This window comes from Oncorhynchus mykiss, chromosome 10 (assembly GCF_013265735.2).
Source record: "Oncorhynchus mykiss isolate Arlee chromosome 10, USDA_OmykA_1.1, whole genome shotgun sequence".
In the NCBI taxonomy this organism is placed as follows: Eukaryota; Metazoa; Chordata; class Actinopteri; order Salmoniformes; family Salmonidae; genus Oncorhynchus; species Oncorhynchus mykiss.
In genome coordinates, this window is record NC_048574.1 from 35978152 (window position 1) to 36002812 (window position 24661).

General features: G+C 41.0%; 2 protein-coding genes across 14 annotated transcripts in view; one reads left to right on the plus strand and one right to left on the minus strand.

Annotated features, from left to right (window-relative positions):
- Positions 1-11511, plus strand: part of LOC110533760 (glutamate receptor 3) — a 102528-nt gene extending 91017 nt beyond the window's left edge. The window contains exons 14-16 of one of the 6 annotated variants that reach the window (XR_005053635.1): positions 2108-2222; positions 7488-7602; positions 9232-9365. Coding sequence is in view for 5 of the 6 variants with exons in the window: in XM_036990137.1 (XP_036846032.1) it covers positions 2108-2222; positions 9232-9477 (361 nt within the window). In the remaining variant the exon portion in view is untranslated. Of the gene's footprint in view, positions 1-2107; positions 2223-7487; positions 9481-9794 lie in introns of those variants that run through there. The other 5 variants (XM_036990137.1, XM_036990136.1, XM_036990138.1 and 2 more) reach the window with 5 other exon arrangements.
- Positions 11512-12393: 882 nt separating this feature from the next.
- The window catches only part of LOC110533758 (THO complex subunit 2), a 67821-nt gene continuing 55553 nt past the window's right edge, over positions 12394-24661 (minus strand). The window contains exons 31-39 of one of the 8 annotated variants that reach the window (XR_005053631.1): positions 23195-23619; positions 23005-23063; positions 21414-21449; positions 18175-18309; positions 15614-15680; positions 15372-15520; positions 14952-15046; positions 14690-14789; positions 12394-13250 (exon numbers count right to left, since the gene is read on the minus strand). Coding sequence is in view for 4 of the 8 variants with exons in the window: in XM_036990130.1 (XP_036846025.1) it covers positions 14714-14741; positions 14970-15046; positions 15372-15520; positions 15614-15680; positions 18175-18309; positions 21414-21449; positions 23005-23063; positions 23195-23619 (976 nt within the window). In the remaining 4 variants the exon portion in view is untranslated. Of the gene's footprint in view, positions 13254-14689; positions 14793-14951; positions 15047-15371; positions 15521-15613; positions 15681-18174; positions 18310-21413; positions 21450-23004; positions 23064-23194; positions 23620-24661 lie in introns of all 8 variants that reach the window. The other 7 variants (XR_005053630.1, XR_005053629.1, XR_005053628.1 and 4 more) reach the window with 7 other exon arrangements.

Below are 24661 nucleotides of genomic sequence, written 5' to 3' on the forward strand. Positions count from 1 at the left end.
ACAAATAACTCACTCCCTCCGATTGACTTGATGAAATTCCACATTTCAACTATGGACAGTCCAGGGATATTCTACCTCAGACCTTGATAAGAAATGACCATACCAGACACTTTTGGATAACATAATAAAATAAAAGCAGTAGGCTACACCAACATTAGTTTCCATTCATACAAAGTATCTTGGCAGACTTTGGTTGCAAGTGTACCACGTGGGATATGAACCAAGGTCTCCCACAGGAGCAACCAACATCTTAAACCGTTTTAGACTCTTGGGCCGAGGGCTGACACGTGACCATGACTGACTCATGTCCGCTGCACACGCAGGACTAGGTAACACCGACATCATTTTTTAGGGAATAACTACACTGTTTATATTCAGTCATCATTCTTTCAGTTTTGCCCGAATGCCGCCTTCCATCCACGGTTTCTGGTTAGGGTAGGTTTTACTGGTCACAGTAGGTACAACATCTCCAATGCACTTCTTTATAAATGCACTCACAGAGTCAGCGTATAGGTCGATGGTGTTCTCTAAGGCTGACCGGAACATATTCCAGTCCGCGTGATCAAAACAATCTTGAAGCGTGGCTTCCGTTTGGTCGGACCAGCGTTGAATGGTCCTCGTCACTGGTACATCCTAGTCTAGTGCCATCGATGGTTGCAATAGCCCCCTTGTTATTTGATTATATTCCAATAGGCTACATTCTTTTGGCCACCCACTAGCCTATCCATTGTCACATAATGGAAGATATGAAACCGATAATAGGATAGCCTACTGTTTGTGTTTCCCTGGCTGAGTTAATGAGCTGATTTGAGCTGATCAGTTGATTTTACAGATGATTGACTGTAGAATGATAAACTTTCCTCCAGTGTGGATGCTCATCCATGTTTTATAGTAGAACTATGTATATTTAGTCAATTTAGTTATTGTCTTTGGTGTGGATTAAAATAGTGTATTGTATAATGTTGTTTAATATTTCATGTTATAAAGCTGTCAAGATGTTTATGTATTTGAGCCTATCCAAAGACAATTTTGGTGAGCTGAGACACTTTTCTCTGATGTGCAAATGTGGCCTACTGTAGGCTCAGGCTGGTCACTAGATCACCCAGCATTGGGTGAGAACTCACAAAGCTTGCAGGTGGAGCGAGTTACTTAGACCACTGCACTCTGGCAGGTCACAATGCTCTAACAAGCACAAAAAAAAAGGATTTTCAATAGCGAAAAATACATCTACCCCCTACAAATACGGAAATGTATTATAATCCACATAAAATGGAGCCTGTGCGTAACCTACATAAGGTACCACGTAGGTGTGGTACTGCGTTGTATACAAACACCTCTTCCAGCTGCACCCTGGCGGCGATTCTAAATATTTCTCCAGATATTCAAATCCTTCTGCTGCAGGATTATTTTTCTCCTGCGACGAAACTGGTCAAATTAAGATTGGACATCAGTATGTGTTTCTTTAACTCACGTCTAGACGTCAAGCCGTTTCGATCATGTTCTCTCTATCTGTATGGTTTGTTTCTCTCTGTGTTGCTCTTTTTCTTTCTCTTTAAAGGGAAAGTACTCTTGGTATATTAGACATATTTACTAAATTCATTTGTATGTTGACGTGCCCCCCACCCACCTCTGTTGTTTGTTTTTCTCTTCCCCTCAATCTTTCCTCCCTCTGTTCTCCTTGGTGTCCCTCTGTTCTCCTTGGTGTCCCTCTCGGGCAGTTCTGCATTGCTTCTAATTTAACAGTTCAATGTGTTTCTTTCAATTAACTTGCTAAAAGCTGCATTGTCACTTGTGATGAATGTTAACGTGCATGCTGTATGTTGTCGTTATTCTTCTATTCTCTATGACAAAGTGTCCCCATCCCGCACACTTCAGTTCTGAGCAATGTAACCCTCCATACCACCTCTCTAATATTGAACCATTTCTTTGCTGTAAAACGCTTCTTACCTCTCCACACCGGTGCAATTCTTTACCGATTTGTCCTTTTCGTGCTCCCCCTTATGAATCATTTGATATTATTACTATTATTACAATTGACTAATATTATAGTATTAGATTTCTCACGGACCTGTTCATTTTCTTACAAGTTATGTTTTATCGTTTCAAGAAATGCTGTTAACCTGGCAGTGTTAAAACTGAATGAGCAAGGCCTCTTGGACAAATTGAAAAACAAATGGTGGTACGACAAGGGAGAGTGCGGCAGCGGGGGAGGTGACTCCAAGGTCAGCCTCAATGTCACCAACATCGGGTATCGTAGAATAGAGTAATCGGCAAGGCTGTTATATCACTACTGTAACCTATAGGCCCCAACCACAGCCCACTATGGCCCTGTAACAGAAAACTGTGTGGCTTTTTCTATTTTATTGTGCAACTGAGATCAAACTGGGAACCCTTTACTTGGCTAATGGAGGAAAAAGACCAGTAAGAATTAAGATATTTCTGCGAAAAAGACAAGGTATTTGTTTACTGTAAGTACAGAAGAAGAGAGGAGGAGTTGAAGCTGATTATTATTCATGATGGTAGTTAAGTACATCCACTGTGGTAAGATAGCATGTGAGACCTCTTTTGGGAAGTTAGTGTTCTGTTCTACAGCAGGGCTGTTTAGTGAGATATTTCTTGAATTTCTCCAGAGGCTTTTTAGTTTAGGTATTTGCCCTGTGGTTGTGAAAGGCAGAATGTATAGAAGGGGTGATTGTACATTTCCTCTGCTTTTTATGTCCACAGGGCAAACATGGTGGAATTATAATGCTCTGTTTCACTGAAAGTGGATGAATAATTTGTCATTTATGTTGAGTTAAGTATTGACTAAGAGAATAACATGGCAGTGTCCATGAACCCTAGCACTGAGGTGTACTGTAGCACTCTCCAAACTCCCTCAACCTTGGGTGGTAGGACAGGCGAGGCGAACAGCGTAGTCTTGAGGGGACTAAGCATTGCAGGCAAACGTGAGAATTCTAATGACAAAGTGACACCAAATGTTCCAAACTTTTGTCTGATACCAATAACATCACTGTAAACCAGTGTTAGCTTGTCACCCTGACAGATTCCTTTGGTTGGTCTTAGTCTCCAAGACCAGTCAAAGTCTACCTACCCATGACCGGCCCTGCCCCGACCAATGAAACGCTGCAAGAGGGTGGAAAATTTGACCTGATCTTGGGTTTCAGAACACGAGGGCACAGCGACAGCCCGACTGTGGATCCGTCTCTGTCTCTACTCTTCTGCTTGCATCTTGACCATAGTACACTTGACACATTGTAGAAGACCAGGCAGACTGACTTTGATGTTGTTGACTCTAGTTATTCATTCCTGAGCGTAAGCAGGACATGAATACTATCAGCAGAGCAACACAAAGCAGCTGCCTCGTCCTGCAAGCAATCTGCCTTGAATCCTTGGTAGAGAGAGGGTAGACTCAGCCATGTTATAACACACCTGCTACATTTCTGGTTTATTATTTTATTCCTAAAAATGCATGTGTTGGTACTTTAACAATGTGCTTCAAATATATTGTATGTAATAACCACTGAGAGAGGAAAACCCAATATATTCTAGACACACAGCTTCTAAAAACACTATAAATATAACTCAATCTGACTTTGGCCAATTATACTCTAATTATACTACAAATACCAAGGGGAATTAGTTCACAAATGAAAGTAGGCTACGTTTTCCTCATATTTAGCACATACATACAGTTGAAGTCGGAAGTTTACATACACTTAGGTTGGAGTCATTAAAACTCGTTTTTCAACCACTCCACAAACTTCTTGTTAACAAACTATAGTTTTGGCAAGTCGGTTAGGACATCTACTTTGTGCATGATACAAGTCATTTTTCCAATAATTGTTAACAGACATATTATTTCACTGTATCACAATTCCAGTGGGCCAGAAGTTTACATACACTAAGTTGACTGTGCCTTTAAACAGCTTGGAAAATTCCAGAAAATGATGTCATGGCTTTAGAAGCTTCTGATAGGCTAATTGACATCATTTGAGTCAATTGGAGGTGTACCTGTGGATGTATTTCAAGGCCTACCTTCAAACCCAGGGCTTCTTTGCTTGACATCATGGGAAAATCAAAATAAATCAGCCAAAACCTCAGAAAAACAATTGTAGACCTCCACAAGTCTGGTTCATCATTGGGAGCAATTTCCAAACACCTGAAGGTACCACTTTCATCTGTACAAACAATAGTACACAAGTATAAACACCATGGGACCACGCAGCCGTCATACCACTCAGGAAGGAGACGCGTTCTGTCTCTTAGAGATGAACATGCTTTGGTGCGAAAAGTGCAAATCAATCACAGAACAGCAAAGAACCTTGTGAAGATGCTGGAGGAAACAGGTACAAAGGTATCTATATCCACAGTAAAACAAGTCCTATATCGACATAACCTGAAAGGCCGCTCAGCAAGGAAGAAGCCACTGCTCCAAAACTGCCATAAAAAAAGCCAGAGTACGGTTTGCAACTGAACATGGGGACAAAGATCGTACTTTTTGGAGAAATGTCCTCTGATCTGATGAAACAAAAATTGAACTGTTTGGCCATAATGACTATTGTTATTTTTTGGAGGAAAAAGGGGGAGGCTTGCAAGTCGAAGAACACCATCCCAACCGTGAAGCACGGGGGTGGCAGCATCATGTTGTGGCTGTGCTTTGCTGCAGGAGGGACTGGTGCACTTCACAAAATAGATGGCATCATGAGGTGGGAAAATTATGTGGATATATTGAAGCAACATCTCAAGACATCAGTCAGGAAGCTTGATGCTTGGTCGCAAATGGGTCTTCTAAATGAACAATGACCCCAAGCATACTTCCAAAGTTGTGGCCAAATGGCTTAAGAACAACAAAGCCAAGGTATTTGAGTGGCCATCACAAAGCCCTGACCTCAATCCCATAGAACATTTGTGGGCAGAACTGAAAATGCATGTGCGAGCAAGGAGGCCTACAAACCTGACTCAGTTACACCAGCTCTGTCAGGAGGAATGGGCCAAAATTCACCCAACTTATTGTGGGAAGCTTGTGGAAGGCTACCCAAAACGTTTGACCCAAGTTAAACAATTTAAAGGCATTGCTACCAAATACTAATTGATTGTGTGTAAACTTCTGACCCACTGAGAATGTGATGAAAGAAATAAAAGCTGAAATAAATCCTTCTCTCTACTATTATTCTGATATTTCACATTCTTAAAATAGAGTGGTGATCCTAACTGGCCTAAGACAGGGAATTTTTACTAGGATTAAATGTCAGGAATTGTGATAAACTGAGTTTAAATGTATTTGGATAAGGTGTATGTAACTTTCCGACTTCAATCGTATACTCAAGGAAATTCCATACAGCAGGTTAAGAACTGGAACTAGTAACTATTTGTGATAAATATATTTGGATGTATGAGAATCAGGCGGTGTAAAGACATAATTTACACCTCCATGGGTAAATCATGTTTCTTCTGTGTCATATTTTCTCAGTTGTGCATCTTTTGTCCTCATGTTTTGTTTGAATGTTATTTGATATTTTGCATGAACTGTTCATACTGTGTATTTTATTTTTATAGTTTTGTCTTTGTGTATGTTTTGGGAGTGTTCTGTCTGCATTGTTTTCCAGTTCTTGTTTTGTCATCTCAACATATCATAAACCACACATATGATAAGCACTCCTGAGTCATACCTGGTGGTAACAGTGACATAGTCCATAGACCTCCCCCACCACAGACACTGATATTATACTCTCAAAAAAGAACTGAACATTGCTTTTTTTACTTTGCTCCTCCTTGTTGTTGGACTGGATCAAGACTGGATGGGCCCCAGCATGTCTACCTAGCAGCCAGCAGAAATCACAGGCACAAGGTGATAGCCATCTGAGAGGCATGCTCAGTACAGCACGCACATCAGCATGTGTCATTATTGTGTCAGCCACTACTGGACAGACAGACAGACCCTCTGTGACACGTTAGCTAGGATAGTACAGTCCTCTAGCTCGCTGTTAGCCAGTCAGCTCTCAGTCAGTTGACCTCTCACTTGCTGTCATTCCTGTTGTGGGTCACTTCCTGTGCCTGCATGCCCTCATAGGACGCCCCCCCCCGCCCGCCCTGGATACGTGTCATGCAAGAGGGAACTAAATCATCGCCTGTTTTCATCTTTGGCTCCATGACTACATCATACATTAATAACACTATGTTATAGCACTGTTATAACACTGTTATTCCCTGTTTCTGTCGTTGCTATACTCTACAAAACGAGTTCCAGACCAAATAGCCATGCCATTGCCAGGGAATCTTCCTGCTTAGGGACTTGGTAGGGAAACAGAAGTCAGCACACCCAGTTTGTCCTGATGTTACGCCCATAGTGTAGCTGCTATTCTCCATTCTGATGCCAGTACTGGAACCTTGACAGATGTGACTTGCATGTCCATAGCAACAGCTCAGTACGAACAGGAGACAGTACTTATTGTCCAAAGCTGCTGTAACTAACCTCATCCTTATTAACATAGTTATTTTCTGAGACTAGTTGCAAACCATAAATGTTGCCAAAGTATTTTTTGTCTGAATTGCTGTGAAAATAAGCCATATAGCCAGATAAGATCAAATAACCTCACATTCTCTACACTCCTCTTTTATGTAAGTATTCAATATTATGCATTAAGCAGACAACAGTGGTGAATACAATATATTTAATGAAGTTAAATTACAAACCCAGATCATTTTTCAGAAAGAAAATATACACAGAAATCTAGCAGTCATGTAGAATACATTATGTCTTACAAACATAACGCCCTACTTGAGGACTCATTAGAAACTGTTTGGCTTTTTTATTTCTCAGTCAAATCTACCTGTAGATCTCATTGATCTCATTGCAGGTAGAAGTTGAACAACTAGCTATATAACACTAACCATGCAGCCACAGAGCTACATAGAATCAATATATTGGCACCTATTTTGGTATCTACCGCTCTCTTGTAGCTCTCAACGTCACGTGTGATTGATTTTATCTGCACAGTATAGGCCTACGTAAGCCTATTCTGAGCAGGATGCATATGCAGTGGGGGCTGTATTTTGTGAGGGATTGGCTGTCCTCAGTTAGAATAAAATCAGACTGCTGGTTTTTGTTTGTCTGTTAGTCAGGAAAGGGTTCCTGTTAGATCCACCTTGCTAAACCCTTGGTCAAAAAGCGACATGTGCCCATAACAATTGCACCTCTTATTTTATGTATGTATAGAGCTATATTACAGCAGCTACTCATTCTGCTCGATCCAATCTTTTCTACTCTTTTGAACAGTGTGTGCCGATTACTCAAAGCGATACAGGTAGGGTCCGGCACGGTAGGGGTTAGTCCTGGTGTATGAAAGGTGACCGTTAGTTTTGCCTGCTCTCTGTGTTGTCTTGGCCAGGACCCTGCTCTATCGCTTTGTAAAGTATGAAGTAGTTTAAAGCTTGAATAACATAAAATAACATAATATAATGTTATTTATGTTATTTCCCACGTGAAGAACTCCTGTAAACCTTGCCGTATTGAAACTCAGTGAACAAGGCATCTTAGACAAGCTGAAAAACAAATGGTGGTACGATAAGGGTGAATGTGGAACCAAGGACTCTGGAAGTAAGGTCAGTCGCTGCAGGTCTTTTTACACGGCATTTTGACCTAACTGTTCATATGCAAATACGTAAACACCATACATTTTCAAAACCACATATTTTTTCTTCCATTTTTTTAAAATTTTTGTTTTCCTTTTCATAGAATGCAAGTGAAAACAGTCTAAAGAATATCCATCCCACAGTTTGCCTTACACATACTTCATTATCCACAATACCGTCGACATTATTGGTGTTTACATTACTATTATAATGATGATAATGATTATTCCTAAGATCTCATCACATAGTTTAGACATACAGTATGTATTGGTAGTTGAAAAGGTGCAGCATGCCTTGGATAAATGTAAGATTCCATGTGTATTCATACTTACCATAGACAAATGACAACCGTTGAATTGTAACCATTATGCTGCAGTTTTGTTAACCAAACTTTTATTGAAACATTGTTTATTAGTGTCCTTACTTATTTGTCCTTACTTATTTGTCCTTACTTATTTGCGTGCTAATTGAATATATTGAATCTATTAACATTATGCAGTTTGACTTCAAGCTTCCTTACTCTGACAAACTACAAACTAACTTTCAAACTCCAGATGGTCATCCAGTGGTCAGATGGAATCTGAAGGTCATGTTTGAACTGTGGAATGTCACAATAAGGAGATTTTGTTTGCACACTTCATGAAGTTTAAGGATCTAATATAAACCAGTTATTTAACCCTCTGAGACAGTCATCGGACAGGACGTACTGGCCCTGTAGCCAACATCAGGGCTCCCCTATGATAGTCTACAAAACACACTTTAAAGGACACACTAATAGGGTTAAAATGCAAATGGTAAAACTCTTATAAATGAATTTCAATATCTAAGTTTGGATGTTAGTAGCAGAAAAATGGTTCAATTCACAATTCCTATAGCTTGCCACTTTGATTGAAATTGTGAGATACAGTCAGATAATGGTACGTTTGAAAAACTACAGTATCAAAGTGAAGTCAGGGCCTATCAACAGTTTTTCGACCTGTACGATATTGACCACCTTCCTTTAGGGTGGCCTCGTTAATGAGCTACAGAGTAGGGTATAAGGAACCTTTTTCTCAACATTCACCAATCCAGCTATGTTATAAACTACCTGCAGAGTTGAACCACCTCTCCTGCTATTGTTGATGATTGACTGACCTACCAGACAGTCCCAAGTTGCTCCCAGCTTTCCACTGTTGTAGGGAAGTCATTCAGCAGGTCAGCCTCTGCCGTTTATCTCAGTACTACCCCACAGTAGGCATGTCTCCATGGGATTCACTGCCTACACAGTTGATAGAGCCAGACAGAGTTGTTAGGGTAATCCATTAGATCACTAGGCTGTGTTTACACAGGCAGCCCCATTCTTATATTTTTTTCCAATCACACCAGAGATTTTCACGTCAGCTCTTTTTCAGCTCTGATCTGATTGTTCGAAAGGCCAATTAGTGAAACGATCAGAATTGGGCTACCTGTGTAAACACAGACTAATAGCGGGGGTGCCGTTTACATTAGAGCTGGATTTGAGTCAGAAGCCTCTTTGGGAGATTTTGCCTGTCTTGTTAGATCAGGTCACAACCAAAATGTCTGTAAAAAATTCTTAACATTGTTCTTTACCTTCCCCAGGACAAGACAAGTGCTCTAAGCCTGAGCAATGTGGCGGGAGTCTTCTATATTCTGGTTGGAGGGCTAGGGCTGGCTATGACCGTGGCTTTGATAGAGTTCTGTTATAAGTCACGGGCAGAAACCAAAAGACTGAAACTGGCTAAGAATGCCCAAAACTTTAAACCAGCTCCTCCGGCGAACACCCAGAATTTTGCCACGTACCGAGAAGGCTATAATGTGTATGGAACAGAGAGTGTTAAAATCTAGGGGGTATGTGTCTCCAACATTTTGTCCCAGTTGGGCAGTGTCTCTGAATGTCAGTCACCCTGTAACTGGATGCCATTTCAATACAATGTTATAAACTGATGTTTTCAACATGGGCAATGCATGTATTGTATAGTACTTCTATAATATTTTTTTTGTTGAGTATAGGCTACAAATACACATTTTGAATGCTGTTGAAATCTAGCCTTCAAGGGCCCCAAATACCCAAATGTTTATGTAGGTTCCCCTATTACTGAAAAATATAACATTTTATGGTGTCACAAAAAAAAACCTGTTGAAATCCCATTCCGGTTTTACAGATCTGAAGTCTGTCCCTTCCGCTGGTGTCTCTGCAGGAAGGTACAGTCACTCTGGAGGAATACAACTCGCAATGGCTGGCACCCTGGAGGCGACAGACATGGTCATCAGCTTAGACCCAAACCCACAGTCAACAAAGGCCCATCTTGGGATGCCAAACCTGGCACGATAATCAACGACAGTGACACAATAGGACTTGTTTCTTGAAATATGGGACCTGCCTCTCTTAGTGCCTTACGGAGCATTCAGCGTCACAACAATGCAACTCCATTTTGGTTCACTTGAAAATACAGAATCAAAAAATAATATAGGGGAGGAAAGAAAGAAAACATTGATAGTGTTGTAATCTATATACGTGGGTTAGTTTTTGTTTCATTATTTTGACGAAAAAAAAATGCCATTACTTGCCATTAAGAAACTTATCCCAGAGAACATTTTAAGTCATTTCAATCCTTTACAGGAATATTTTAGTGGTAAAACATTGACCATTTTTTGTTTGTTTTATTTAACGTACTAGTCAACTGCCTATTTTACTATACAGTTATGTTCAATGTCATATAATAATCTAAGATATACTTCAATCAATAGGATAGGATCAATAGAAAATGACAATATTGTACCCTCGTTCTGTATTTAAAAAATGTGCATAATTTGAAACCATTGATTATTCAAAATGTCTTAGGTGCTGTCAATTTTCTCAGAGCCTGATGGGCAAACGGACATTTTATCATGGCAGCAGCATAACATGACTGGTTAAAACAAATGCAATATTTAACTTGGGTCACACTTGTCACTACTGCCAAAAATGTTCAATTGAAAACAGATTTTATGAAGATGTGATCAGTTTTAAAACACATATGGTGTCTTATTGTAATAGTTTTTTTTTGATTGAACAGAGAACAAACGGTTGTAGAGAACACTTGGATATTTACAGTATAGGACTACCAAGCATAATAGGTGTTTGGTTATAAACAGTACACCCCTTTTGACAATTTATAAAAGGTTTAAGTACTCCTAATCACAAATCTGCTACATTTCTTACACATTAAAATGGAAAAAGCTTTATAAATGTAAGTCTTATTGCAATGCAATCCAATGATATCTTTAAAGATGGAGCTCTCTATTATATGAACATGCTGGGTATAAATAACAGCACACTGTATCTGGTTGGGATTTACATGACTTTCTTTGTACCCGTTTGTTTTCTGTTGAGATTATGTAGTGAATGATGAGCAATGAGAGTGGAGAGAGAGAGAGAGAGATCAGAAGAATACAACGAGTATTTCTGTTTGAATGTTTCTGCCAAAACTGTGATCCACTACACTTTGAAGACAAACCCAAGACAAAACTGATGAATATGAGAATTCTTTATGAACCACGGAGGACCATAAATGTGAAGAAACGTACATTTGTTTAGTTTGATTTTATTAAATGAAGGCTTCTCATCATTTTTACCCAAGTAAAACGCATGTGGAAGAGGTGATCACTTGACCAAACTGCAACCTAAAGCAGACCCTAGGAAGTTAGCAATCTCAACTTTAGAGCTCATTGGATCCTTTCGGTTATTTTATTTGTAACTGCATCTCAGCAATGAGAAAACTGCCAAGCTGCATAGTGATAACAAGAACTGCATGTCTGGACATACTGAACCTTGTTAGTGAGGTTCTGTACAAAGAATTTTGTTACATTTTTGTCAATAAAAACAGATTTAAAAATTGGTTATTTTGGAATATTCTTGAGATGTTGAATGGTATTCTTTGTCATACAGGAACTATATATTTCATCATCCTCATATCGCCAGCAATCATACTGCACCACATATCAGACAGAAAGAAACCAGGAAATATTAACCAGCCATTTATCCAGCCAACTTGCCAGCCTCAAAGCATTATCTTGAAACGGGCAGAGAATAACGCAATATGGACAATCCATATGGATTGCCCTGAAGTACAGTCAAATGGTATATGTGAGCAATTATTTCATGACAATGCACTATATTGCAAAGGATATTTCCAGTGAGAAAGGGGTATTTCCAGTATAGAGGAATAGCAGCAGAGTGCCTTGCCAGCCAGGTATAAAATAGCAGGATTGCCAGACTGGACAGAAGTTGGTCTGGGGCTTTTGTGTGATAAATAATGTAAAGCCAAATAACTCATATATAATTTACAACCAAGCTAAAACACTGAGGGAAAGAGGAATAAGAGAATGCTTTCTACTGTAAAGTATCAACAAGACTGGAAGCCTTGTCTGAACACTAGACTAATACATTTGTAATGTATTTAAGAGCATTCTGTACATATCAGAAAATAAACTGTAGCAGCATTCCCTATAAGGCTGTATATCCCTGTTGAACACTGGAGAGTTCTCTTTGTGCAAGGTTTCGATTTTTCTCTGTGGGAACTTGACACTTTCTAACTTCGAGGAAGTCTAGAGTTGTGTCAATGTAGAAGGCAATACTTTGGAGTAAATACTTGATTTTAGAACGGTATTATATCAGCAGCTGACCTACTGAACATTGTTACGTCAGCTTAACTGTAAGAAGGGATGTGGAATGGCACATAACCCCATAACTAAAAGAAAAGAACACCAGACACGAATGGCTCACTAGGAAAACTATCATTTATTAGTTAAAAAAAAGCATACACTTGTCGAGTACAGCAGATAAAAACTCCAAAAAGTTGTTTCTGAAACATTTGTATTTGGAGTACAAAGCTTTGACATTTTTACAATTATATTTGCTTCAAGGAGTAACTGTCATTTTACAAATGATTTAAAAACCTGATAACACACAATCGCATAATGGACATAGCAAGGGGACATCAAAAAATAAACAGAACAGATATGACATGACTTACATGTTACCTTCTTTATTATTGTACACATAATATACAAACTGGTCATTTGTATCATTTCACTCAATCTTTGCCTAAAGACTTGCTTGGCTAAAAAGGAGAAATAAATAGACATGTAACCCTAAATGAGGCAAAAGCAAATATGGAGAGTGTCTATTAATGCCAATAAAACAAGCCGTAGGGGAGGAACCTGACAACATAAAACAGGTGCATTTTTTCATCAAGCGTTTGTGATTATGGAATGTATGACCTGTTGATTTCAAGAGAGCGTTTAATACAGTTACCAGTTGTCTTTCTGAGTAGAATATCATTTTGTGATTTGAATAGCACATTGTGCCAATATTCAAAAGTTAAAAATAAAACAAATACCTGGTTACTGAAACACACTGAAATGAAAAATAGAAGAATAGATCTGCAAGTTCCAAACACTACAACTAACATGTCTTGCGGGCAGTTACAACGGAAACAACACAGGCATGAGAGTAACATTTGAGATGCGGCCTCCTCTCAGAATGAACAAGGCAGAGAAAATAGAGCACTAGTTAACAACGTGGTACAGGATGAGGGAGGGTGACTGTCTGGGTTAAAAGCACGGCTTCTCCAGGTCTGCTGCAGCCCATAGATGGGAAGGGGAGGGAAAGGAAGAAATAAGATATATGTTTTAGACACTGACCAAATCACACAAACATTTGAAAGTCAAAGGTAATAATGTTAAATTGGGATGATGTAAATTAATTTCTCAATTATACTGAACAAAAATATAAAACGCAACATGTAAAGTGTTGGTTACCATGTTTCATGAGCTGAAATAAAAGATCCCAGAAATGTTCCAGAAAAAGCTTATTTCTCTCAAATTTTTGTGCACAAATTAGTTTACATCCCTGTTAATGAGTATTTTCCTTTGCCAATATAATCCACCGAACTGACAGGTGTGGCATATCAAGAAGCTGATTGAACAGCATGATCATTACACAAGTGCACCTTGTGCTGGGGACAATAAAAGGCCACACTAAAATGTACAGTTGTGTCACACAACACAATGCCAGAGATAACTCAAGTTTGAGGGAGTGTGCAATTGGCATGCTGGCTGCAGGAATGTCCACTAGAGCTGTTGACAGAGAATTTAATGTTAATTTCCCTACCATAACGTCCTTTTAGAGAATTTGGCAGTACGCCCAGCCGGCCTCACAGCCACAGACCACACGTAACCACACCAGCCCAGGAACTCCACATCAGGCTTCTTCATCTGCGGGATCATCTGAGACCAGCCACCCGGACAACTGATGAAACTGTGGGTTTGCACAACCAAAGAATTTCTGCACAAACTGTCAGAAACCATCTCAGCGTGCTCTTCGTCCTCACCAGGGTCTTGACCTGACTGCAGTTTGGTGTCGTAACCCACTTCAGTGGACAAATGCTCAACTTCAATAGCCACTGGCACGCTGGAGAAGTGAGCTCTTCACAGATGAATCCGAGCTCCTGAGGCCCATTGTTGTGCCATTCATCCACTGCCATCACCTCATGTTTCAGCATGATAATGCGCGGCACCATGTCGCAAGGATCTGTACACAATTCCTGGAACCTGAAAATGTCCCAGTTCTTCCATGACCTGCAAACTCAACAGACATGTCACCCATTGAGCAAGTTTGGGATGCTCTGGATCGATGTGTATGACACCGTGTTCCAGTTCCTGACAATATCCAGCAATTTCACACAGCCATTGAGGAGTGGGACAACATTCCACAGGCCACAATCAACAGCCTGATCAACTCTATGCAAAGGAGATGTCCCACTACATGAGGCAAATGGTGGTCACACCAGATACTGACTGGTTTTCTGATCCACACCCCTACTTTTTTTGTTTTATTAAGGTATCTGTGACCAACAGATGCATATCTGTAGTCCCAGTGATGTGAAATCCATAGATATGGGGCAAATTAATTTATTTCAATTGACTGATTTCCTCATATGAACTGTAACTCAGTAAAATCTTTAAATTGTTGCATTTATATTTTTGTTCAGTGTAGTATTCCATTACTACTTACCTTCGCTGACTGATCTAGAACACATTATCTGTGCTTGTCGGAGGACTTATGAGTACCACCATTAAGGAAAACCTTCTCCTTCATTTCACTTGTTGGATACCTACTACAAAGATCAACAATAAAGACACAATATTTTGTGCTGGTCGTTGCCTTGAATAAATGAAATTGAAATATATACAGTACTCAAGGTAATACAATAATAATTACACCAAATACTATGGCTCCAGAAATGAATTCCATCATTTCAGTTCTAAAGCGTTACCAAAACATTTAAGGATATTGTTTTTTCTCTTCCTTTCCGCCACTGCTGTCCCTCTTCTCCTTCTTGTCAGGTTTGTCTTTGTCATGCCTAGACTCCTTTAACAGCAGGCAGGGAACACACGTGTCAAACAAAACATCACTACTGCCACAGAGTACACCGGGGCACCAATGTGTTGGCTACAAACTATGTATATACAGCACATTTGGCCATTAGTTCCTATATGCACATATGTGATGATGGTGCTGGTTCAATTATTCATCAGCAGCAGCAGCACAGTTTCTGTACTTATTTAAAAGGGCCAGAGAAGCTGCACAAACACACTGGGCCAAAACCATCACAGCTTAACCGCTTTGACTGAGCAGCAACAAAAACAAAACAAACTATGAGAGACTACGGCAGTACTAGGGCAGTACTACGTACCTTCTTGCCCCCGGAAGAGTTTCTCTCAGGTTTAGTAGACTCTCCCTTTTCCTTGCTGGAGGACTTGGACCTCTTGGTCTTCTCTTTGTCAGCCGAGACCGGGGAGTCTGAGGAGGGACTGGCGCTCTTGCTGTGTTTGTTGGAGGAATCTGGGCGAGAAGAGGAAGAACCCAGCATGAATATTGATCGTATCCATATTTAAGTTTTAATCTATGGTTGTTATGTACAGGGAGCTAACTTACTGGTTCCATTTTCATCTTTTCTGCGTTTGGATTCTAGGCTCATCTCACGGTCAGTGGTCACATGGTCCTAAAAAAAGATGGAAAACAATTCAAATGTCCACACCAGCTGGGATGTGGCGGTCAAGCAAATAACTGACGGTCTCACGGTAATTGACTGTTAATTAAACACACTTAGCATCTCCTGGCTTCCACACATAGCCTACAAGACACTGATGCAGACCTTTGGAACATCTACATTTTAAAAAGTCTAATAAATCCGTGTAATATAGCCTAAACTTTCACAATAAATCCCTTATTTATTTTAGACAGGTCTAAAGAAGCATGATATGAAGAAAATGTAGTCTATTTCAGAAGAACAGAATAGCATACGGAGTTGTCCTTATGTTTGGCCCTGATCTGGCTATGCCATATTGCTGTGGGCTACACTAGTTCATTTTGGGGCGGCAGGGAGCCTTGTGATTAGAGCGTTGGACTAGTAATCGGAAGGTTACTACCTGACAAGGTAAAAATCTGTCGTTCTGCCCCTGAACAAGGCAGTTAATCCACTGTTCCTAGGCCGTCATTGAAAATAAGAATTTGTTCTTAACCGACTTGCCTAGTTAAATAAAGGTAAAATAAAATAATATTTAACAGACAAGATTTGCTTAGAATTCCGTGACATTATTTTATAGTATGAAGAATACAACTGAACAGAGCTGAATAAAATAGAAAGGATATTTTCTCTAAACGATTTGAGGGAGTGCACACATGCGACTATTCTTGTTGAAAGGTTAACAATAGAAATGGGTATTCCCACATGCTTAATTTAGTTATTAATATAACTGTAATTGTTCTACAAACGTTGGGCTATATGTTTTGATTTTTAATACATTGTAAGGCTGCATGATGCGACTCTGACGATGTTTTTTGAGAAGCACTTGATAATGCCTCAAATTTCCCAGCGGCATCCCCTTTGTGTGGCCATAATGCACCCTAAAAAGAAATCCATGCCTTTTCGAGCCCTTCTCCCCGAGTGCTGCCTGCTCCGAAGCGCCTCTCATCTCACTCACAAGGCTCTCCATCAGGTGATCGGGTCTCTCTCACAGGCTACAAGTGAAGACGGACACATTGGGGACGCAACTGCGCGTGTCCTTATCCAATTCCGAGGTGCATATTGAAGATGTTAGAAGAACTGTCAACATTTTCATCAGCCAACAAGGTGAGTCGGCCTAACGAACAGCAAAAGCACTAACCTATGTCAATCTATGATCCCCCACAATACACAAGGTTTTTTTCTTTACCCTTTTTTCTCTCTCCCTTTTGTGGTATCCAAATTGGTAGTTAGTCTTGTCCCATCGCTGCAACTCCCCTACAAACTCGGGAGAGGCGAAGGTCCACCGAAACACAACCCTGCCAAGCCGCAATGCTTCTTGACACACTGCTCGCTTAACCCAGCAGCCAGGCGCACCAATGTGTCAGAGTAAACACCTTCAGCTGGCCACTAAAGTCAGCTCGCAGGCACCCGGCCCGCCACAAGTCTACAGGTTTCCTTCTTTTCACTTTGTAATTTATGTTAGTATTGTGGAGTAACTACAATGTTTTATCTCCTATCACAGCCATTAAACCAAAATGTTGGCCTCATGGTGAAATCCCTGAGCAGTTTCCTTCCTCTCCGGAAACTGGGGTGTCTTATCTTTGTAGTGACTGGCTGTATTGATACACCATCCAAAATGTAATGTTTATAACTACACCATACTCAAAGGGATATTCAATGTCTGCTTTAAAAAATATCCATCTACCAATAAGTGCCCTTCTTTGCAAACCATAGGAAAACCTCCCTGGTCTTTTGTGGTTGAATCTCTGTTTGAAATGTACTGCTCGGTAGAAAATTATATGTGTGGGATACAGAGATAAGGTAGTCATTTAAATAATGTTAAACACTATTATTGCACGCAAATTGAGTCCATGCAACTTATTATGGGACTTGTTAAGCAAATGTTTACTCCTGAACTTACTTAGGCTTGCCATAACAAAGGGGTTGAATACAAAGGGGTTGAATACTGAAGACATTTCAACTTTTCATTCATTTGTAAACATGTCTAAAAACATCATTCCACTTTGACATTGGGTATTGTGTAGACCAGTGACAAAATCTCTATTTAATCCATTTTAAATTCAGGCTTTCAAGGGGTGTGAATACTTTCTGAAGGCACTGTCCATGTCATTTGAGGTGCGAATGATCATGAGCCAACTCATTATACCCATCATTTCACTTCCCTTGTGAGAACCATGAGCATGGACTGACTTCTTCTGAGGTAGAACCTAAAGGTCTCTAGGACAGGAAATTAAGTCAAAATCGCAGCAACAACTTCCTCTGGGGGGGGTCCTTTAAGGACGGTCAACCATTAGAATCTCACCAGTCTTGACAATCTATGCAAAACTATAACATATAAGTTAGAAGTAGTTGGCTTTTAAGTTATATATCAAATCAAGATGAGAGCAAGCACCAGATCAGATAAGAACACTCCTTTCCCCATTGAAGTCCACCTTTAAATCTCTCCCTTGCCCTCTCAAATACTCACTCTCTTCCTGTCCTTTCGGTCTTTGTCTTCGGTCTTCTTCTCTTTGGAACGGCCCCGGGTATTCTCTGACTCTTTCTGGTCCGTCTCCCTCTCTCTGCTCTTGGACCGTGAGACCGAATTGTAGGTGATGTGGTGCTGTAAGGAATGAGCATACAAATCAAACAAACAAACAAACACAGACTAAAATATATTAAATATATATATATATATATTTTTTTACATACATTGTATGGCATTGTGCACTTACTGGAGGATGCCTTGAAATGTGTGTGCTGAAACCTGCCTGTTCTCCTCAGTGTGTGCGTGTGCCTATTACCAAGCAACCTTAAAATATAAGTCCATATGCCGAGGCAGACCCTGTACATACTATGTGTTGCTGATCATATAAATGAACCGCTAAGTGGCTGACCGTTCCTGGAGGAAAATCACTAGGAAACGCATAGAAAAAGTTATAGTTAATATAAGGAAATCAGTCAATTTAAATAAATTGATAAGATATCTTTAAAAAAAGGTAGGGTCGTAGATCAGAAAACTAGTCAGTATCTGGTGTGACCACCATTTGCCTCATGCAGTGCGAGTTGATCAGGCTGTTGACTGTGGCCTGTGGAATGTTGTCCCACTCTTCTTCAATGGCTGTACAAAGTTGCTGGATATTGCCGGGAACTGGAACACGCTGTCGTACACGTTGCTCCAGAGCATCCCAAACATGCTCAATGGGTGACATGTCTGTTGAGTATGCAGGCCACGGAAGAACTGGGACATTTTCAGCATCCAGGAATTGAGTACAGATCTTTGTGACATAGGGCCGTGCATTATCATGCTGAAATATGAGATGATGGCAGCAGATGAATGTCAAGTCAATGGGCCTCAGAATCTCGTCACGGTATCTCTGTGCATTCAAATCGCCATCGATAAAATGCAAATTGTGTTCGTTGACCATAGCTTATGCCCGCCCGCCCGCCCACTGCCACCATGGGGTACTCTGATCACAACGTTGACATCATCAAACCGCTCACCCACACGACGCCATACACGCTGTCTGCCATCTGCCCAGTACAGTTGAAACCGGGATTCATCCGTGAAGAGTAAACTTCTCCAATGTGCCAGTGGTCATCAAAGGTGAGTATTTGCCCACTGAAGTCGGTTATGAAGCCGAACTGTAGTCAGTTCAAGACCCTGGTGAGGACGACGAGCACTCAGATGAGCTTCCCTGAGACGGTTTCTGACAGTTTGTGCAGAAATTCTTCGGTATTGCAAACCCCCAGTTTCATCAGCTGTCTGAGTGGCTGGTCTCAGACAATCCCGCAGGTGAAGAAGCTGGATGTGGAGGTCCTGGGCTGGCGTGGTTACACATGGTCTGTGGTGAGGCTGGTTGGATTTACCGCCAAATTCTGTAAAATGATGTTGGAGGCGGCTTACGGTTGAGAAATAAACATTTAATTCTCTGGCAACAGCTCTGGTGGACATTCCTGCGGTCAGCATGCCAATTGCACATTCCCTCAAATCGTCCAATATCTGTGGAATTGTGTTTTTGAAAAAAACTGCACATTTTACAGTAGCATTTTATTATCCCCAGCTAAGGGGAAAGATGGATAACTAGTCAGTTGTACAACTGAATGCCTTCAACTGAAATGTGTCTTTCGCATTTAACCCAACCCCTCTGAATCAGAGAGGTGCGGGGGGTACCTTAATCAACATCCACGTCTTCGGCAGCCGGGGAACAGTGGGTTAACTGCCTTGTTCAGGAGCAGAACGACAGATTTTTACCTTGTCAGCTCAGAGATTCGATTCAGCAACCTTTTGGTTACACAAGGTGCATCTGTGCAATAATCATGCTGTTTAATCAGCTTCTTGATATACCACACCTGTCAGGTGGACGGATTATCTTGGCAAAGGAGAAATGCTCACTATCTGGGATGTAAACACATTTGAGATCACAAAATTGAGAAAACATTGTGTGTATGGAACATTTCTGGGGCATTTTATTTCAGCTCATTACACATGAGACCAACACTTTACACATTGCGTTTATGTTTTTGTTCAGTCTAGTACAATGGAACATCAGGAACATTTTAACAAGATTGACACTTCAAAGTTAAACTCTATCCCTAACTCGGTGGTCAGAGGAGAAGTATGGTCTATCATTATCAGTATTCAGACCCCAAACATCTCCCTCCTCAACAACCAGGTCAGCAGTGACTGCAGCTCTATCAAGAGAGCATAGACATCATCCCAATAACTTCACAGTGAACCATGTAGAACGGGGATGTGAGTCTGGACCGTGGGGGGTAGATCAAAATAGCAGACTAGCACTGTCCGCTGACAGCAGAGCACTGCTATCTGTGCTGCTGTCTAACTTGATACAAATTTAACAAGCCAACCGTGTACCTGCTGTATGAATGATTTATCTGACCATCTCTAGCTCTGTCTGTAGGGGGAGAGAGGGAGAATCTCGACAGAGGAACAACTGAGTTATGGCTGATGTGAGAAGAACCCAATACATATGGACTAAGGCTTATAGGGGTTTAGGTGCTGAAAAGGAATGGCAGGCTTTGTTTGGTCTTAAAACAAGCTCAAAAAACCTAGAGTGTAATAAAGACTATTAATGTTTTGCTTTAAACGTCTATCAGAAATCAATATGGAACAGAGGCGGGTGGATGAAGGCGTGTGTGAGAGAGAACTAGAGAGACAGGTCCGTTATGTGGGCTCAATAGAGGATTACACTCTTTTTCTCAGTGTTTTCACAGCACATCACACGCATAGCTAATGAGCCTCCGCCAGGGCAGGCATCAGAGACGTCCTTACAAAGTGATCACAGGCAGAGGAAGAAACGCCGCCCGCTTAAAACTCTGCCCTTTCCCCGTCTCTTCTCCCCGGTGGCACAATCAGGACCTTTTCACACAACAGTCTGCCGTCCTGGACAGTCTCTCTAATCTTTCCCATGACTACACTGAACTCATCAACATTTAGTGTGGAGGTCTGGCTGCCTGGTACAGAGTGGACTTAAACAGGCAAGCCTGATCTAAGGTGATATCTCAGGTTTCACTATTCCGCAATGACTTCTTATGCAAGTCAGATTTATTTGGACACTGTCTGCAAAATGGTACATTTTCACATTCAATAAGTGTAATCATCAAAGTCCTTTTAACTGACCCCCTCCTCATGGCACTTGGAGAAAGAGAATGAAGATAACAGTCAAGGTGAATAGTGATAGAGTAATGTTTAGGAGGTGTCCAAACCTTGGATGCAGAGTCCTTGGGTTCGTTGCTATTGTCCTGTAGGAATGAATGGAGATGACAGATGAGCTGGGGGGGTTGTCAGACAGCAGGTCAGGAGAGTCAGGAGGACGGGGGGTTTCAGGGGCTGGACGGACCGACGTCACACTTCCTTCCCCCTTGACCTTCAAGGACTAAGGCTTTCACAAGGTTATTAACAGAGAGGAGGGTTCATTTATCTTTAACAGGGGTCATCTCATCAGCTTTACATTAGAAAAACCCTGAGAAGTGAGATGAAAGTGTGTGATTTTTTTTTCTACAAAAATTTGTCTGGAATTAAATGCAGCATCTCAAAGAGGCCTACAGAACACTGTTTATAGTGCATGTGGTGTAAATCTACAAAACAACTGAGCTGAGTGTGTGTATCTGACAAATGAATTGAATTTCATGTGTGCTCTGCTCTCCTAGGTTTTAGCACTCTGTTGTTGTCACTTACAGTTGAGAATGGATAAGACACAGGGAGCCTATCTCTCTGGTTGGTAGTAAACATTAAGACCTATCACAAGCTTCAAGCGGTTTAGGCAACGCTCCAGCAGATCCAGAAGGCTTCGCCCACACTTTCTCTCTCCCTCTCGCACTTTCTCGCACTTTCTGTGGCGGTAGGCAGGCTTTATTTTCCTCCTGTACTTTTGGCTGGTGCAAAACTGAGGTTCTGGCTCTCCTCTCTTGCTCTCTGTGGGCCTGGGTGCTGGTGGTGCCTGGGGTTCCCACTGCGCGTGCGACAAGGTGCTGAGGGGTGTTGAGGTGGGGGTTGGTAGTTGTAGGGGGGGCCACAGGAGCGACTGACTGCATACACATCTTGAGTGGAAGCGTAGGTACAGACTGAGGCTGCATGCGGGCTGTTTTAACAGATCAGAGCTAACAGCAGATACCGAGACTTCTTCTGAAGACACTGTGCGACTCCGGACTCAGCCCACCGCCCTCCGCTGGATTCCCGCAGATTCAAAGGAAAAGAAAAACACGTCACGCCACTTCAACCAAGAAATCTTCTCAGCTTGCAGAAAATGGGGGGGAAAAAACTCTTAATCTTGGGTGCCATTTTGAACGGGGAAAATACCAGGGGATCTTAGACGGGAAAAATACCAGGGATCTTACATGGGGAAAAATCTAAATAAATCTTCTTTTCAGCTTTGCCAGCAAAAAACTAAAAATCTCATGACTTTGGAAGCAATTTTACTTGAGGAAAAATATTGCTCTCAAAAAGAGAAAAAGGGTGGGGGATATAGAAACTCAAAAATTCCTCTCTTCTCCAAGGCACTTTTACTGCTTTCCTTCACATTAAAATAAATTTATATTTCAAATAATCGATATATACATTATTCTCTTGGCTAAGTCCTTGATGATTATCCCCAATCAGGAAATATATTAAGGAAAAGTCCAAATGGAATTCTTTCCAAACTCCCATGGTTTACGAAGGGGATGCCAGACGGGGCTTTCCTGTGTGTATGAGAACTCTCCTTGGTGATCTTGAGGGCCGATGGAACACGCAACAGTTGGGAACACTCCGGCGGAAAGGGAAGAAACACGGGCTCAGCTTTCCTCAGGCCATACTAACCTTAACAGAGGAAGAGTGGGATGGTGAAGAGTGGGTATCGACTTTTCGCCTTTTGTGATCTGGAAAAAATTACCAAGAGGATTAAATTGAGTTCTCATTTCAGCAGTCAAACTAGTAGCTGTGATTACCCACTGACAATCAGCAGAAACAGTATAAGTGCAGAGCCAGTGTTGGCGGTCAGGTTGCGTACCCCTCTCAGATTCAGCAGATTCAGATCGGGGAACTGGAGACTTGAGGGACCCGGACACAGCACTCCTGTCTCCTCCCTTCTCCTTACTCTGGTCTCCTCCCTTCTCCTTAGTCTTGGACTCCTTGGCTCCAGTGTCGCGCTCCCTGGACAGCTCCTTGGGCTCTCCGTTGCCGGCCTTGGCCTTGTTGTCCTCTTTGTTGCTCTTCTCCTCCGCTTTCTGCTTGTCCCGGTCTGCCTTGGGCGTCTTCTCCTTACCCTCGCGTGGCGCCCGCTCCTCCTTGCCGGCTGCTCCTCTCTCGTCCCTCTGCTTCTCCCGCCGGCTCTCCCCCTTCGTCTCTGGAGTGCTGCCTGGAGTCTTCTCCTTCTTCTCTTTTTTCTCCTTCCCGCTCTTTTCTTTGTCATCCCTCTCTTTGATGGCTTTGGTGCTGCGAGGGAAACAGAATGGACATTGTTTAGAGTTCAACATTGACAACATGCAATGCTGTGCAGATAAGCAAAAGCCGAGACTGATTCAACTTCCTCTTCCCCTACACTTAGAGGGGAAAAAAATCATAGTCATTCTTTAATACCTGGATAGAATCATAGAGTCATTCTTTAATACCTGGATAGAATCAGAGAGTCATTCTTTAATACCTGGATAGAATCATAGAGTCATTCTTTAATACCTGGATAGAATCATAGTCATTCTTTAATACCTGGATAGAATCAGAGAGTCATTCTTTAATACCTGGATAGAATGATAGAGTCATTCTTTAATATCTGGATAGAATCATAGAGTCATTCTTTAATACCTGGATAGAATCAAAGAGTCATTCTTTAATACCTGGATAGAATCATAGTCATTCTTTAATACCTGGATAGAATCAGAGAGTCATTCTTTAATAGCTGGATAGAATCATAGAGTCATTCTTTAATACCTGGATAGAATCATAGTCATTCTTTAATACCTGGATAGAATCAGAGAGTCATTCTTTAATAGCTGGATAGAATCATAGAGTCATTCTTTAATACCTGGATAGAATCATAGTCATTCTTTAATACCTGGATAGAATCATAGAGTCATTCTTTAATACCTGGATAGAATCATAGTCATTCTTTAATACCTGGATAGAATCATAGAGTCATTCTTTAATACCTGGATAGAATCAGAGAGTTATTATTTAATACCTGGATAGAATCAGAGAGTCATTCTTTAATACCTGGATAGAATCAGATAGTTATTCTTTAATACCTGGATAGAATCAGAGAGTCATTCTTTAATACCTGGATAGAATCAGAGAGTTATTCTTTAATACCTGGATAGAATCAGAGTCATTCTGTAATACCTGGATAGAATCAGAGAGTTATTCTTTAATACCTGGATAGAATCAGAGAGTCATTCTTTAATACCTGGATAGAATCAGAGAGTTATTCTTTAATACCTGGATAGAATCAGAGAGTTATTCTTTAATACCTGGATAGAATCAG